Raw genomic sequence first — 15,238 nt, 5'->3', positions numbered from 1 at the left:
AATGTGGTGGTGGTGGTTGAAGTAGTAGTTGTGGTAATGATGATGATGTGGTGGTGGTTGTAGTAGTAGTGACGATGATGTGCTGGTGGTTGCAGTAGTAGTGGTGGTGACGATGGTTGTAACACTAGTGGTAATGATGATGATGTGGTAGTGGTTGGAAGGGGGGGGGGGGGGGTATCCTTGGAACAAATTAACCTCACTGGAATTTGACGGAAGTTGCCCGGAGCCCGGAATTTTTTCCGGTGAAACCGGAGTTTTGGCATCACTGTATAAGTGATAAAGATACCCTGGAAGAGATGTTCAAACTGGACGCTATGTCATTAAGTAAATCAAAATCATGCATGGGTATGTGGCAGCTTCTTGCTCTTTCCAAATTCCGAACTGCCACTAAAGAGTTATCTTAAATCAATTGATTCAACCTAGAGTTAAGTTAACAATGTTGGTGCTGTTTTGTGGGTCTCTACCAACATAAGTCCCAAATCATTGTATTGGCGCCCTAAACATTTTGTTCCCCTTCTGAGTCTCAATCACTAAGCGTATTGAATCTATAATCCTTTCGAATAAATATGTTGTAATTACTCATTCCTGTAACGGAAAACTCATTCCTGTTACATCCACTCATTCCTGTTAAGAATGACTTTTTCACGTTTTTTCATGCTAAATATGATTACTTGAAAGGAAATATTATTCATGGTGGTTTAACACTTATATAGCTAGACTATGGTAAACAATTTTTATTTTTGTCATTTTCCCAGAAATTTTTGAAGATGATGATTGCTCAAATAATATCCTTTGTTTTCAAAAACTGATTTCTGAATGCCTTTTGTAAAATAAATGTCATTTTGTTGTCAGAATTAGTATCAATGCTCTGTGTTTATTGTTTTTCAATGTTTTATTTCAATAATTGTCCAAAAATGTGTTAACTTATGTAATGTGACATAATTTTAAAAGCGTAACAGGAATGAGTACACGTGGATCGTAATTCACAAATACTTGAATAAGTGACCACTGGAAACCCATTAAGCCCTGTTATTACAATTTTATGTCGCATATATATCACAGAAAGCCTACACAAAATAATGAGCATGTTGGAAATACTTGACTTTAAAAAAAAATTGAGGACTGGAATTTGGCGTCTTTTTGAAAACGGCTGATATAATCTCCATTAGAATAGGATAGGCTTAAACGAACCGTTTCAGTAATCACTGAAAAAAATTGAGAGTGAATTTTGCACATTTCGGCTAGTCCTCTAAATCAATACCTGCCCAATGTAGTCCAAAAAAATTTTAATTCTCAGAATTGAATAAATGAAGTTACAAAAAAAGTCTAAACCTGTCTTCGGCACATGTAAACAATTCATAAGACAGGATCTCAAATTATATCAATATTATTCTTAGATCTTTCACCAAGAGCTAAATAAATATAAACGAAAACAAAACAAATCGACGATCATCATCAAAATTTAAATTAACATCCTTTAAGAGTTGTAGCCCATAAGCATAAATAATATTGATGAAGTAGTAAAAATATTTTAATGTCTGGACTTGCAAGAAATGGAGGGACAAAGAGATAACAAACCCAAAAGAAATTCTTTTTTTTTTTCTTAGTTCAAGCAGTTTCCAGTGTATCATTAAAAAATATTAATTCGCCCAGGTGATTAAAAATTAAGCCGCAATTACACTCCAAAACAGCTAGATGACATCCAGATAGGAAACTTCGAAATTCATGACAAAAATCCTAGTATCGTAATTCAAAAAGTTTCGGAGTGTAATTAATATACGGCATGTGTGGGTTTTTGAATGAGTGTATACATGTATCAGTTGAACCAGTGACCAATTCAAGCACTTCTTGCGACTGAACAGAAGCTGTATGCAGAGATCGATAAGACGCTGACACACGCATGATGGTGACAATCGCAGACGGCACCCGAACGGTACAACCAGGAATCAACGGACAGGCAATATATCTAAGACTACGCAATCAAGGTTTTCTAACCCTTTCCTGTCGAATTTTCCGCCACCGCCGCCGCCTCCTTTCTTTCCGGTCGATAGCTGTAAGATTAAAAAGAATAAAAAGTTGTATGTTTTTCATCAATCCTAGATATAAGTCTTTAAAATCAAAATCGCACACATACAAAATTTTAAAAAAATAATTAATAAGTCACTTAAAAACAATCGCAACACATCGCAGTTACATGAAAAGGTGAGAGCCAGCACTTATAAATAAAATAAAATGAGAAAGGTTCCATAAAATGAAATACCCTACAGTTCGCATAATTCCATGTTCATCGCACTGTAGCAAATTGAAAATCGATATTAGAGACGACACTGAAAATTCCACCTCAAAAACATTTCATATATAAAACGGTGAACTTTAAAAAAAATCTATTCGTCGCAACAAGCAATTTCTTATATTATATGAATGAGAACTTTTAAACTGAAGACTTACCTCTACTCTGATATTATTTCCATCAACACTGTAACCATCCAGCTGTGCAATTGCCTTATTCGCATCATTCTTATTTGTCATGTGCTGTAGAAATTAAATAATAAAATTTAATTCTTCTTAATAATGATTAAAAAACTTTTTCTTCCTAATAATGATTAAAAAACTTTTCTCTAACAAAAAAAAAAACAACACACACACACACAAAAACACTTCATTAAATGATATAGAAATAGAACAAAACCCATTGTGTTGAAATGTGTGTGAGTGTGTGAGATAGATAGATAGATAGAGAGAGAGAGAGAGAGAGAGAGAGAGAGAGAGAGAGAGAGAGAGAGAGAGAGAGAGAGAGAGAGAGAGAGAGAGAGAGATTATCTCTAACAATAAGAGACCTGCAGGAGATCCTTGGGCAAGACAAAGTACCCTCTGAGAATCCCTATCAGAATTATATGAAGTCCTGGCAGCAGGGGATGGATGGGCATGGGAAGCAGCCGAAAATGTCAGTTCTGGTTCACAAGTCTGCGGCATCGGGTATAGGATTCTATTACGGAGGAACAATGGCAAGGGCCACAGCCTTGAAGGGCACTGCGAGTTCAGAAAGCAACCATGCCAAGAAAAAGTCATTGTCATAGATCCACTGATGGGGATCCCCATGTCTGATGGGTCTAGAATGTGAAATGTGGACGAGTTGACCTCCCTGCAAACGAGATCAAATTTTCAACATTCGTGCTTTGATTGAAAACTGTAGAGAAGCAAACACAAACCGACACACGTGCTTCATTGACCACACTAAGCTGTCGATTATGTGAACCACTAAAAAAATGATTGACACGTATTGCAATTGTATTGTTATTTTCCAACATATTGACTTAAAACGGTTACTAATCAAAGGAAAAGGAAATCAGATATATGATGATAAAAACAGCTCATGACAAGAGTGATCTCTACCCACCTGAGAGTCACGATGGGAGGTCAAAAAACCTTTCATATACCAAGTTTCTTACCACAAATCCAAAATTAGTCAAGACATCACATTCCACGACTTCACCATACTTCTCAAATAGAGGACGCAACGTGTCTGACGTTGTGTCAGAATTGAGGTTTCCCAAGAAGATTTTGATCGTCATCTTCAGGTATCACTGAAAGACAATATAAATTAAAACAAATGAAATAAAGGGATTAAACATAATGAAAACTCGTTGGTCTTGTGGCTTAAATCTTTCTTTGGAAAAAAAAAGAAGGCAGAATTGCTAGTTTGACGGTTTCAGTTCAAAATATCAAAAAACATACATGATCAGGGTGTCCAGGTATCAGGGACATTTAGAAATCCCACCATCCCAAGAAAAATTCCTACCATAATTTTTCGCGTACAGACACAGAGACGCCAACTTCAAATTTGGCTCACAGGAATTTCAGATGCCACTCGGAGGAATTTCAATGCCGAAAGAGTAATTTCCGCACACAAGAAAAGGGAATTGGGAGGGTATTTGGCATTGTGTTTACATAATGTATAGATCTAAATAGATCACTGATTAGAACTATATTATGATATAAAAACACAAAACTAAATACAATCCAAAGTTTCCTTATTTCAAATGAAGTAAAGCTCCAAAACCTAATGGTAGTGAGGATAATGTGGTGTTGGTGGTTGTAATAGTAGTGATGATGACTATGTGATAGTGATTGTTGTTGTTGTGGTAGTAGTTTTGTAGTGGTGGTGGTGGTTGTAGTAGTACTGGTAGTGATGATAATGTGGTGGTAGTTGAAGTAGTAGTGGTAGTGATGATGAGGTGGTGATAACGGTAGTGATGATGGTGTTTGTAATAGTAGTGGTAGTGATGATGATAATGTGGTAGTGGTAGTTGTAGTGGTAATAATGATGATGTGGTGGTGGTTGAAATAGTAGCAGTAGTGATGATGATGTGGTGGTGGTGGTTGTAGTAGTAGTGGTCGTGATGATGATGTGATGGTTGTTTGTTTGTTTGTTTTTGTTTTTAAGGGTTTTACGGCGCTTGCAACACATCAAGGTCATATAGCGCCAGGAAGAAAATGGGATAGTAAAAAGTTCTAGAATTACAATTAACGTACCCAAGAAAAGGTAAGACAAAGGGTAATTGGTTCAAATAAGAAACATATGTAGATTCCAAGAGCACACTATCAAAGTACTTAGTTTGAGATCACCTAAAAGTCTTATCTAGACACAAGCACAGGTCCCCAAAAGAGGAATACACTCAAATGTTCACAAATCATATAATATAATATGTAAACAAAACATAATACAATGCATAACAGAGAAATGATTTACAAGGAAAAAAATATCATCTCCCAATTTATTTGACTGTTTCCCTCCCAGCCATGGTACCCGGCCAGTGCCAGGACAAAACCAAGTAATCTCATTCCATGACAAAGATAGAAAGCTAGTTGGAAAACAGATATAAGGGGATAGAAGACACAGTAAGTACCTCCCTGCCCACTTGTGATGGTTGTGGAGGTTGTAGTAGTTGTAGTGATGATGATTTGGTGGTGATTGTAGTAGTGTTAGTGATGCTGATGTAGTAGTGGCAGTGATGATGTGGTGGTGGTGGTGGTTGTAGTAGTGTAGTGATGACGTGGCGGTGGTGGTTGTAGTAGTAGAAGTAATGATGATGTGGTGGTGGTTGTTGTAGTTGTAGTGGTAGTGATGATGTTGTGGTGTTTGTTTTGTTTTTTTAAAAAGGGTTTTACGGTGCTTGCAACACATTAAGGTCATATCAGCGCCAGTAAAAGGGAAGAAAATGGTTTAAAAAGTTTTAGAATTATAACTAAAGCACCCAATAAAAGGTAAGACAAAAGGGGAATTGGTTCAAATAGGGAACAGATGTAGATTCCAAGGGCACACTATCAATGTACTTAGATTGAGATCACCTAAATGTCTCATCCAGACACAAGCACAGGTCCCCGCAAAGAGGAACACACTCAAATGTTAACAAATCATGTTTTTTAAAAACCACAAAAACAGTACACAACAGAGAGATGATTTACAAGGAAAATAAAATAACATCTCCCAAAACAATAACTATGCATTCGACTGTTTCCCTCCCAGCCAGGACAAAACCAAGTAATCTCATTCCAAGACAAAGACAGAAAGCATTTTGGAAAACAGATATAAGGGGATAGAAGACACAGTATGTACCACCCTGCCCACTATGGGAGGTCAGGAACCCCACCTAGTAGTGGTAGCGATGATGATGTGGTTGTGGTGATTGTAGTATTAGTAGTGGTAGGTTATGTGGTGGTTGTAGTAGTAGTGGTAATGATGATGATGATGATGTGGTGGTGGTGGTTGTAGTAGTAGTGATGATGTTAGACCTGTAAATGAGCTCTATAAAAATTGACTGAGACTGAACTTCACGGAAACTCTCCGTATCGTATCAGAAAAATCCAAAGAATTGAGATGAATAGCAAACAGCAAGCGCACTTGAACAAAACAATGGCAGAAAACGTCCTAATTTGCACGGGAATTAATTAGGCTACTTACCATTGTTCCTTATAATTAAGTACCCAATCAGTGAAGAAACGGTCAACCAGTTTGTTTACAAAGTGAGGCAATCGAAATGTGCTTGTAGCAATCTATCCTAACTTTCGATTTCAATGTGTCTACATATCGCACTTCCGGCATTCGCATTTTACTTTTTAATACTTTTAAGACACGCCAGGTAAATGTGGTCAATTTTGGCTTAGATCAAACAGTGAAATTTATCACTCGGCGGCTCAGTTAAAACTGGCCACCGTTGGGATCACGACGGGTTTAGAAAGTGAAAAAATAATTTAACGAAGGATGTGTGAAAATACCCTGGGATGTGTTCAGACACGCCTTTTCTAAAAAGCGTCGCTTATAGCCTTGGCAATATATACATCGTTAATATAAACGGTCCCCATGAGCTATGCGTAGCGCTGTGGAACACTCCTAATTACTTTACGGTCATTCGACTACGATTTGTGAATTCTGGCTTTCCTTTTTTTAAACATTTGAATTTGACAAATTGACTGATTTCAGTTAATTGACTGAGAATTTACAGGTCTATGATTCGACGGTGGTGGTTGTAGTAGTAGAGCAGGGTGTCCAGCAGATTATCAGACTTAAAAATCCTACCTCCCCCCAAAAAATCCTACCTAGCAATTTAAAAGCCAAAGCACGGCCCCTGCGTGTCTTTAACCCAAAATATTTAGCAATTCTATTGACAATAAAAGAACCTTACCTATGATGTGTAAACAAGTCAACCGTGTGGTCAATACTTGTATTAAATTATCACCGACATTGAAGAGCTCTCAATGTAGTTAACTCTCCTTTATTCGGATTCGGTATTTTCCAGTATTTTCATAGGTAGGAAGGCTCAGGTCGACTTGATTCTAGCAATCGGCGTATTCGTTGCAAACGCGTTTCGCATTTCAGCTCGGAATCGCACGGGGGGGGGGGGGGGGGGGGGGGGGGGAGGAGAAGGGGGTATCCTTGGAACAATTTGACCTCACAGGAATTTGACCGAAGCTGCCCATAACCCGGAATATTTTGCTCCAGACCAGATTTTTTCCCCGGTGAAACCGGAGTTTTGGCATCACTGCAGACATTACAAAACGATGCGAAGACGTAACTTATAACGGGGTGTTATTCGACACCCGAAACTCGGGTGTATCTTGTTACCAGAGTCGTGCATGCGCCTGTTGAAAATTAGCTAACCTCAACAACTTCTGTAGTGTGAATTTATCAACATAGTGGTAGTAGGGCTAAATGGTTGTCTGAAGGCAGGGACTAATTAAAATGCTTAGGGGTGAAATGATCCAAACAATGAATGATTCAAATATTAATATATATAAACCCTTCATCCGCATAGATATTGTCTTTACATATAAAAACAGAATGTAGTGTGCGCTCCTTGTTGGATGGATTCTGAATGGCACGAAAGCCTTGTGTGCCGAGAGAAGCATAGTGGTTGAGCTGCATGACTCTTGACTGGAAATTCCGGGGTTCAAAGCCCAAAGGGGACCCTTTTCTCTCTCTCTCTTTAATACAGTCCATTCCGGATAATCGGAACTCGGTTGATTGCAACATTTCCCAAGAAATGGAATTAATTCTATATAAAAGTCACTGATTAATTGCAACAAACTTTCACCCTCAAAAAGTGATAAATTCATGCAATCAGTCAAGCAAAATTTCATGATTAAATTTCGTCATGGATAAAATCCTGCAAGTTTCGGGTGTCGAATTACACTGGAACCTCCCGATAACGACATGCCACAGGACCAAGTTTTTATGTCGTTATTTAGAGGTTTCCAAGATGGCGGACAAAGTGGGCGTGGTAAGGCCCGCGGGACCAATTTTTACCACACCACAACAGTACCATTTTCCCTCTGCAGTTTATCCGGGCAGGGGACCGGCATGTGATCAGCTGTTGGAATACAATGGAACACATGTCCGCATTAAAAATGTTTGGGGTTTTTTTTTTTGGTTATATTTACTTTTATTTTTGTTTCTCTCTATCCATTAAAAATGTAAAAAAAGGTTCATCATCCTTATTTTGTTATGAACATCAAGACTTGTTTGGCTTGAAATAATCTTCTATCACTATTGACGCTTGGTTGGTAAACTCGCTCTCTCACTGGTTGGCGTAACTCGCATTCTCATTGGACCTAATGGTGGTAAAAGCTGCGTTCTCATTGGGTTCAAAAGCTGCGTTCTCATAGGTTCAAGCAGGAATCATTTTTATAAACTTTGTGAGTACTCATACTCAGTATTTTTAGTATCAGATATCTATGAAAACTGTCGAAAATCGCCAAAATGATGTCGTTATATTCGGAGGTTTTATCAGAAAGTGTGTCGTTATTTGGAGGTTTTTTTTTACTGATCTTGAATAGAAAAAAAAATCGGGACCAGGGGTCAATGTTGTTATCAGGAGGTTGTCACTATTCGGAGGTGTCGTCGTAATCGGGAGGTTCCACTGTATCTGGTGACAAAATACATACCAATTTCAGATGTCGAATTACACTCCCAACTTATAATAATAATACTATCAACAGGTTTCTATAGCATTTCCATTTTGAAATTCAAGGAGTTGTCAAGGTAATATCTTTTTTAATTCAAGGAGAATTGAGAGTGAGCGGGATTATTTGCTACAGTAGTGTGTCACCACTCTATTAGTTATTAGAATCAAAAGAGGGCAGGGCTTTGCAGCATGGGTCTGTGATGTAATCTGTGGCCATTAAATAGATGACGTTTTTATACACCTCCGCTGGAGGTGATGGTAAATTAATGAAAATGTTGCTGCATACATCCATGAGCTTTAAATAGTTTTAGATTGTAGTTTAGCACGCTGCTTAGTGATTACCGATGTACAATGATAATAAATTAAAGAATAATAACAATAATTTTAAAAATCAAAAGTAAAAAGAACCATGGCACACAAATACTGATCTCAAATAAATAAATAATTTTAGAAAATTAAAATCGAAGTTTTTTAAAAACATGATAAAAAAGTTTTTGAAAAAAAAAAGAAAGAAAGAAAAAAGAAAAAAAAAAAACAAAGTAAATAAAAAAAATAAATAAAAAAATGTCAACAATGGGAATCGAACCCGGTACTTTCAAGGTTGGAGTCTGACAGCTTGCCACCTGCCTGTTCATCACATTTAATAAGGTCTTTCTAAAACATTATTTTACCTTCAATGCAACTTCTATTTTCTGGTTTTATATTTCGATTTTTTAAATTATTATTATTTTTATATAAATTTCAAAAACATCCTACAGATGTCACAATAGAACTTTCGCCATGTCCAAGTACAGAAACACAATATCGCTAATGAAATTGGGTGGAATGCGCATGCGTGACGGAGGTGTATAAAAACGATCAGTTAAGATACACCGCCGTCAACTAAGGTGCATAAAAATCACTACGCATTAATATTGGCTGCCTCTATTCTCACCCCCCCCCCCCCCGGCCGATTGGATTACCGAAAAAATACGTCGCCGGCTTTTTGCGATTTGGATTTGATTGATTTTTATTTTTTAATTGTGCCACTTGTGACAAGAAACTTAACAAATTACTGCATTACAACCTTTGGATTAAACATACAACAATAGTGGACTACTATTATGAAGACTAGCATCCGGGGGTGAGAATAGTCACTTCGTTGGCTGCCTCTATTCTCCCCCCCCCCCCCCCCCCATGGCCGATTGGATTACCGAAAAAAACGTCGCCGGCTTTTTGCGATTTGGATTTGATCGATTTTTTTTTTTTTTTAATTGTGCAACTTGTGACAAGAAACTTAACAAATTACTGCATTACAACCTTTGGATTAAACATACAACAATTGTGGACTACTATTATGAAGACGTTAATGGCTGCCTCTATTCTCACCCCCCCCCCCCCCCCCCCCCGGCCGATTGGATTACCGAAAAAAACGTCGCCGGCTTTTTGCGATTTGGATTTGATTGATTTTTTTTTTTAATTGTGCAACTTGTGACAAGAAACTTAACAAATTACTGCATTACAACCTTTGGATTAAACATACAACAATTGTGGACTACTATTATGAAGACGTTAATGGCTGCCTCTATTCTCACCCCCCCTACCCCCCCTCCCGGCCGATTGGATTACCGAAAAAAACGTCGCCGGCTTTCTGCGATTTGGATTTGATTTTTTTTTTTAATTGTGCAACTTGTGACAAGAAACTTAACAAATTACGGCATTACAACCTTTGGATTAAACATACAACAATTGTGGACTACTATTATGAAGACTAGAGAGCTGAGCCGGTGTTACCAATACTTAGCTTCTATAACCAGGACAAATAATTCGTTTGGACAGAAAAATAAATAAAAACTTACCGCTTACCGTCAAAAGCAGTTTAGATTTGAAGATACATTTGTTTTCTATCAAAAAACATTCGGTACTAGACAATCCTTGATGAATTTCAAAAGTTGTGTTTGAAATTATATCCTAAATATTTTCATGTTTCATTCCTCGCTAAATCGTGTGTTTTTCTCGTCTGACCCATAGGTTGGTGCCCCTAGTGCCAGCCGCCTGCCGGCATAGCCGCGCAAAACAAAGGTTTTTAAAAAGTTTATTGAGAAAAAGATACGGAAAAAAGTGTCCCTAGATAGGTATGCAATTTGGTGCATAAGTGCAGTAAAAATTGGTGCGCAAAATTAGTTCGTAGAGGATGCGAGACTGTGTGTGTGTGTGTGAGTATATGTGTGTGTGTGTCTCTTTCTTTCTTCCTTTTTTTTTTGGGAGTGCCTACGTACACTGTAACGGAGCATCTAGCCTCAGGATCTATGTACACGTAAACCGGTTTACCGTTGCAACATTCTGTCAGTGATGGTCCTCGCTGTCGTGACCTCGCGCGCTCGTGTGTGTGTGTGAGTTGTTTTTTTAAAATCAAAACAATTTTAACCATTAATGGCGAGATTCCATCTTACACTCCCCAAACTCCAGATCTTAGTCTTAATGTTATCATTAAAAGACAAGCTTTGCGATTTATAGTTTAATTGAATAATTGAAGCCCGAGTCGAAATATACTCTTACTACTGCTCTCTTGGTGGAAACGATTTTTTCTGCATAAGCAATCTGGAGAAAAAAATCAGTGTCACTGTAAAAGGTTAAAATTTCACGAAGTACGCTCCGTGAACACCGCTGTAACAATCCTTTGATCTACGTCATCAGGCAACCCATTGTTTCTTTCATCTTTACCCATTCCCCCTTACTATCCCCCGCCCATCTCTCTCTCTCTCTCTCTTGTCATAATGTTATCCCTTCCCCTTCCCATCTCAATGTAAAATGAAAACGTTCTGTTGTTTGCAGATACATGTATGATTGTTTTGTTTTCTCTCTCTCACTAGGCTAGGATTAAAAACCAAGACATCAGGTGATGGGTGTCTAATGCCAAAGTATAGATTCTCTCTTTGGCCAATTTAGTCACGCATGTGGCAGTCCAGCTATTTACTATGTTCTGCCTATACCACACAATAAGTGGGATTTTGGGGGGTGGGTACGAAAGAAATCAAGGTCATAAGTAACCGTGCACAAGAGCTGTATAGGGAATTGGTTTCTGGGGGTCTTGCAAATACCAAATATTTTATGGAAAGCTTTTTCGAACTCCAAGACGTCTGGTTTGTTTTGCTATCTTGGAACAAACGAAACAGAGATGTCTTGATGTGTGGCCTAGTTGTCTGATTTTGTGACCTGGATGTAAGGTTTTGTGACTTAGATGTATCCTTTTGTGTGTGCAAGCCATGCGGGTAAGTACGGCGATAGCTTGCCAGTTGAGAAAAAAAAGGAAGAAGCAGCGTATCCGCATTTGAAAAACAAAACAAAAAAAAAAACTGAAAAAAAAAAACAACTTAACCTTTTAAAGGCGAATATCAATCTTACTTGGACCAAAAATAAAATCTTACCGTTTTCATCAAAAGACAAAAAACAAATTACAATTTAAAAACTTGAGCTTTTATATAGAGCAATATCCACCCAACGTGCTCAAAGCGCTTTTTATCAATATTCTTACTGCTCTTATGGTGGAAACGTTTGTTTTTTCTGCGTTAAAAAATAATATAAATGAAGACTATTATTTGAAAAACAAAAAAATCAGTGTCACTGGCAAAGGGTTAATTGCAGTACTCCTGCATCCAGTGAGACTCCTACGGCACTTGCTAATCATAAAAAAGGAAATAGCAGCAATCAACAATACTAAGGTGAAAAAAAAGAAGAAAAAAAAAAGTGGGTAGGGGGGGAGAGCAAACCCAGTAGCAATGCAACCTTTTAGCGGCGAAATTCGATCTTTGACCTAACACCAAATCTTCTATCATCAAAAGACAAGTAACGGCAAAACTATTATAGACAATTGAAGTCCGAGTTGCGATAGTCTGACTACTCTCTTGGTGGAAACGCTGTATTCCCCGTTAACAATAATAAAGATAAAAGCAAACTAAAACTACTATCTAAAAGCAAAAAATTAGTTTCGCTGTTAAGGGGTTAAGAACACCTGCAACTGCAACTGCCAGCATCCTTGAGATGTCTACGTCACCAAGGTCACCAATCGACACGTCTCCCTCTCGTCGGCATGCACCCCCCCCCCCCCTCCACTCTCACGGTGGTGATGGCGGCGGATAAAAAAGGCCTTTTTTTCTTTTATTCAATCAACTTGACTGCTGGTGGACCCTAGGCCTCTCTACAAGTCCAAGAAATAATACTCACTTTTTCTCTTCGCCAACGAAAATATCTACCCCCTACCGGTCTAATTATTTGTAGCAGACGACAAATTTCTCAAAAAGGTCACGTGACACTGTAAAAACAACACAGGAAGTCCATGAAAGCTTATTTACGACATTTCCTTTGAACCGTGTAAACAACAAAATTTCGTTTTCATTCGACTCAACTGGTCAGATTGGCCGGTATTTTTTTAACGAACTAAAGTTCTGAAAAATCAAAATGTTTCTTAGAAAGTTGAAAGATGCTAGTTTTTGAAACAGAGGTAGGTTTTTAAAAAAAATCTTTATATTTTACGTGAATGCATGCTCAAGGCGAGTTGGACGTGCAGCGGAGGTTGGTAGGCCAAAGGCGAGGCTCTCTAGCATCCGGGGGTGAGAATAGTCACTTCGTTAATATTAATAATAATTAATAAGAGGGGAGGAGGCTGGGCATGGCATAGTCTTGGTCTTGATCCCCATGAGACTGAGACCATGACAGTTGTAAAGTGAGACTGAGCAATATCCTATGTTCAGGGATTGACAACTGTGCATTATGACCAATGAGTTTGGTGAGAGTTTATTGTCTATTGTAATTGTAGGGCCTTGGCCTTAGCAATTAGCCGGGAGCCTCCCGGCCTATGACTAAAGTTAGCGTAAGAGTATGAGGATGAGATGAGACCCTGTTGAAGCAAGCACAAACTATTAAGCCTACTGATAAATGGCAAGAAGGGTTTAAATCCAGTAAGTACGTCGCAACCTTCATATGACAATTCTAATACTAATAATACGATGGAAAGCAGGTACCTATATACTCACAAGCGTGTCTATGTTACTGGGACTCCTTGTTGAGCAGACAAAGACAAGGGGAAAGGAAGTTGAATCATTGAGTGCTGGGAAATTGTGAGGCTGGGAGAAACCACGGAAAAGATGGAGGCAGTATCGATCAGTTGCACGATGACTCACGTTATTTTCGGTAATTTCCGATCGCCGATCATCCTCCATTTCGAATAGGACAGTAAAGGAAGGTGCCCCAAACGTAAACAAAGGTCGAGAAGCACGTGGCAAACCACATGTTCCTGTCTTGACAGCTCACGTTCCAATGTAAATAATAGAAAAAAATAACCTTTAAAATTTGGCTGTTAGGTGGCAAAAGAAACACATATTCATAAATACTCGATCATGCATCAAATAATGTCTAGATATGGATATTTTATGGAACAAAAGGTAAAATTTTCTAAAATTTATCAAAAGTTACAGTCTATCTATTTTTAGACCAGAGCAAATTACTCCGCTGGTGTGAACAAAACGAGAATTATTCGAAGCCTGATTTTCATAATAATTTAGCCTTATAATATTATTTCTGCAACTGTTAGATTTTATGTAAACATATTTTCAATACTGAAAGTGTATTGCCTACAACTCAAACTACAAAATTGGGAGACCTATATTGTGCGTAAATTTTTCCGGTCCCTAACGGAAATCACTAGCAACTTGTTATTGTTTACGTTTCGGGCACCTTCCTTTACTGTTCAATAGGGGAGAAAAGTGGTGACGTCACACCTACATTTCTGGTTCCAAAATCCTTGGTGTGTATGTAACCAGTCCTTCGGAAGACTAATATTGAAATCATTAGGTGGCATAACTATTTCAGTAGCAGGATTTATAGGCAGATTATTAAGGCCCCCATAGACGTTACGATTGTACCGGTGACGGGACTCTTCTAGGTCGGTGCGTCAATCGCACAGGGTTTTTGCCCTCACAGTCTCTCTATTCTATTTTTCGTCTTGCTCACAATAGTGATTACTTCTCACTAAATTGTATCAATCAGACTATTGAAGGAACAGAATTGACGTTACTCAACTCTTTGTTATTGTATTAAGGCAATAAAAAATTTTATTCTCTATTGTCTTCTGGCACTTTTCTATTCACTTCATATCTTGTATTAAGGCAGCCATTTTGGTAATTAGTTCTCACTAAAATATGCCAATCAGACTATAAACGTTCAAGGTTGCTCATGTTGTATGTTGATACGTGTTGTTTTTTCCGACTGGCGAATGTTGTGAGCAGTGGACCTAAAGTCATAGCACCAACAACCGTTAAAGGTCGTCGCATATGTAGTAACAGCTATAATAATGTAACATGTAGAGAGAGAGAGAGAGAGAGAGAGAGAGAGAGAGAGAGAGAGAGAGAGAGAGAGAGAGAGAGAGAGAGAGGGGGGGGGGGAATGCTGTATACAAAAAAAAAAGCACTTTTATAAAGGGCTTTATTCACTAAAGGTGCTCAAAGCACTATTTTACTTTACACATAACATCAATAGAAGGAACGAAGTTGTCGTCACTCAGCCCGTTGTTATTGTTTTTAGACAGCCATTTTTATGAGTAGTTCTCACTAAATCCTATCCTAAACGTTCAAGGTTACACATAGTTTTGTGTGTGGGTACGTTTTATCCCGACAGTGTCGTGAGTATTTTCCCAATACGCATAACATCAATACATTAGCAATCAGATTTAATTTTAAAAGCATTGTAAACCACGGACAATTTTCTGTTTTGTGGATAATGAACATTTATTATTTATTATC

General features: G+C 38.0%; 1 protein-coding gene across 2 annotated transcripts in view; it reads right to left on the bottom strand.

Moving 5' to 3' along the window:
• The window catches only part of LOC144978275 (uncharacterized), a 32,567-nt gene extending 18,998 nt beyond the window's left edge, over window positions 1–13,569 (bottom strand). The window contains exons 1-4 of one of the 2 annotated variants that reach the window (XM_078924125.1): window positions 13,475–13,569; window positions 3,450–3,584; window positions 2,449–2,532; window positions 1,996–2,051 (exon numbers count right to left, since the gene is read on the bottom strand). In XM_078924125.1, the coding sequence (XP_078780251.1) occupies window positions 1,996–2,051; window positions 2,449–2,532; window positions 3,450–3,572 (263 nt within the window). In that variant the 5' untranslated portion in view covers window positions 3,573–3,584; window positions 13,475–13,569. Of the gene's footprint in view, window positions 1–1,995; window positions 2,052–2,448; window positions 2,533–3,449; window positions 3,585–13,462 lie in introns of both variants that reach the window. The other variant, XM_078924134.1, reaches the window with a different exon arrangement.
• Window positions 13,570–15,238: the final 1,669 nt, after the last annotated feature.

The sequence above is a fragment of the Berghia stephanieae genome, chromosome 1, assembly GCF_034508935.2.
Source record: "Berghia stephanieae isolate SIO BIC M18660-M18661 chromosome 1, UCSD_Bste_1.3, whole genome shotgun sequence".
NCBI lineage: Eukaryota > Metazoa > Mollusca > Gastropoda > Nudibranchia > Aeolidiidae > Berghia > Berghia stephanieae.
Note: the sequence above shows the minus strand (reverse complement) of the source record. Positions and strands in the feature narration are given on the sequence as shown.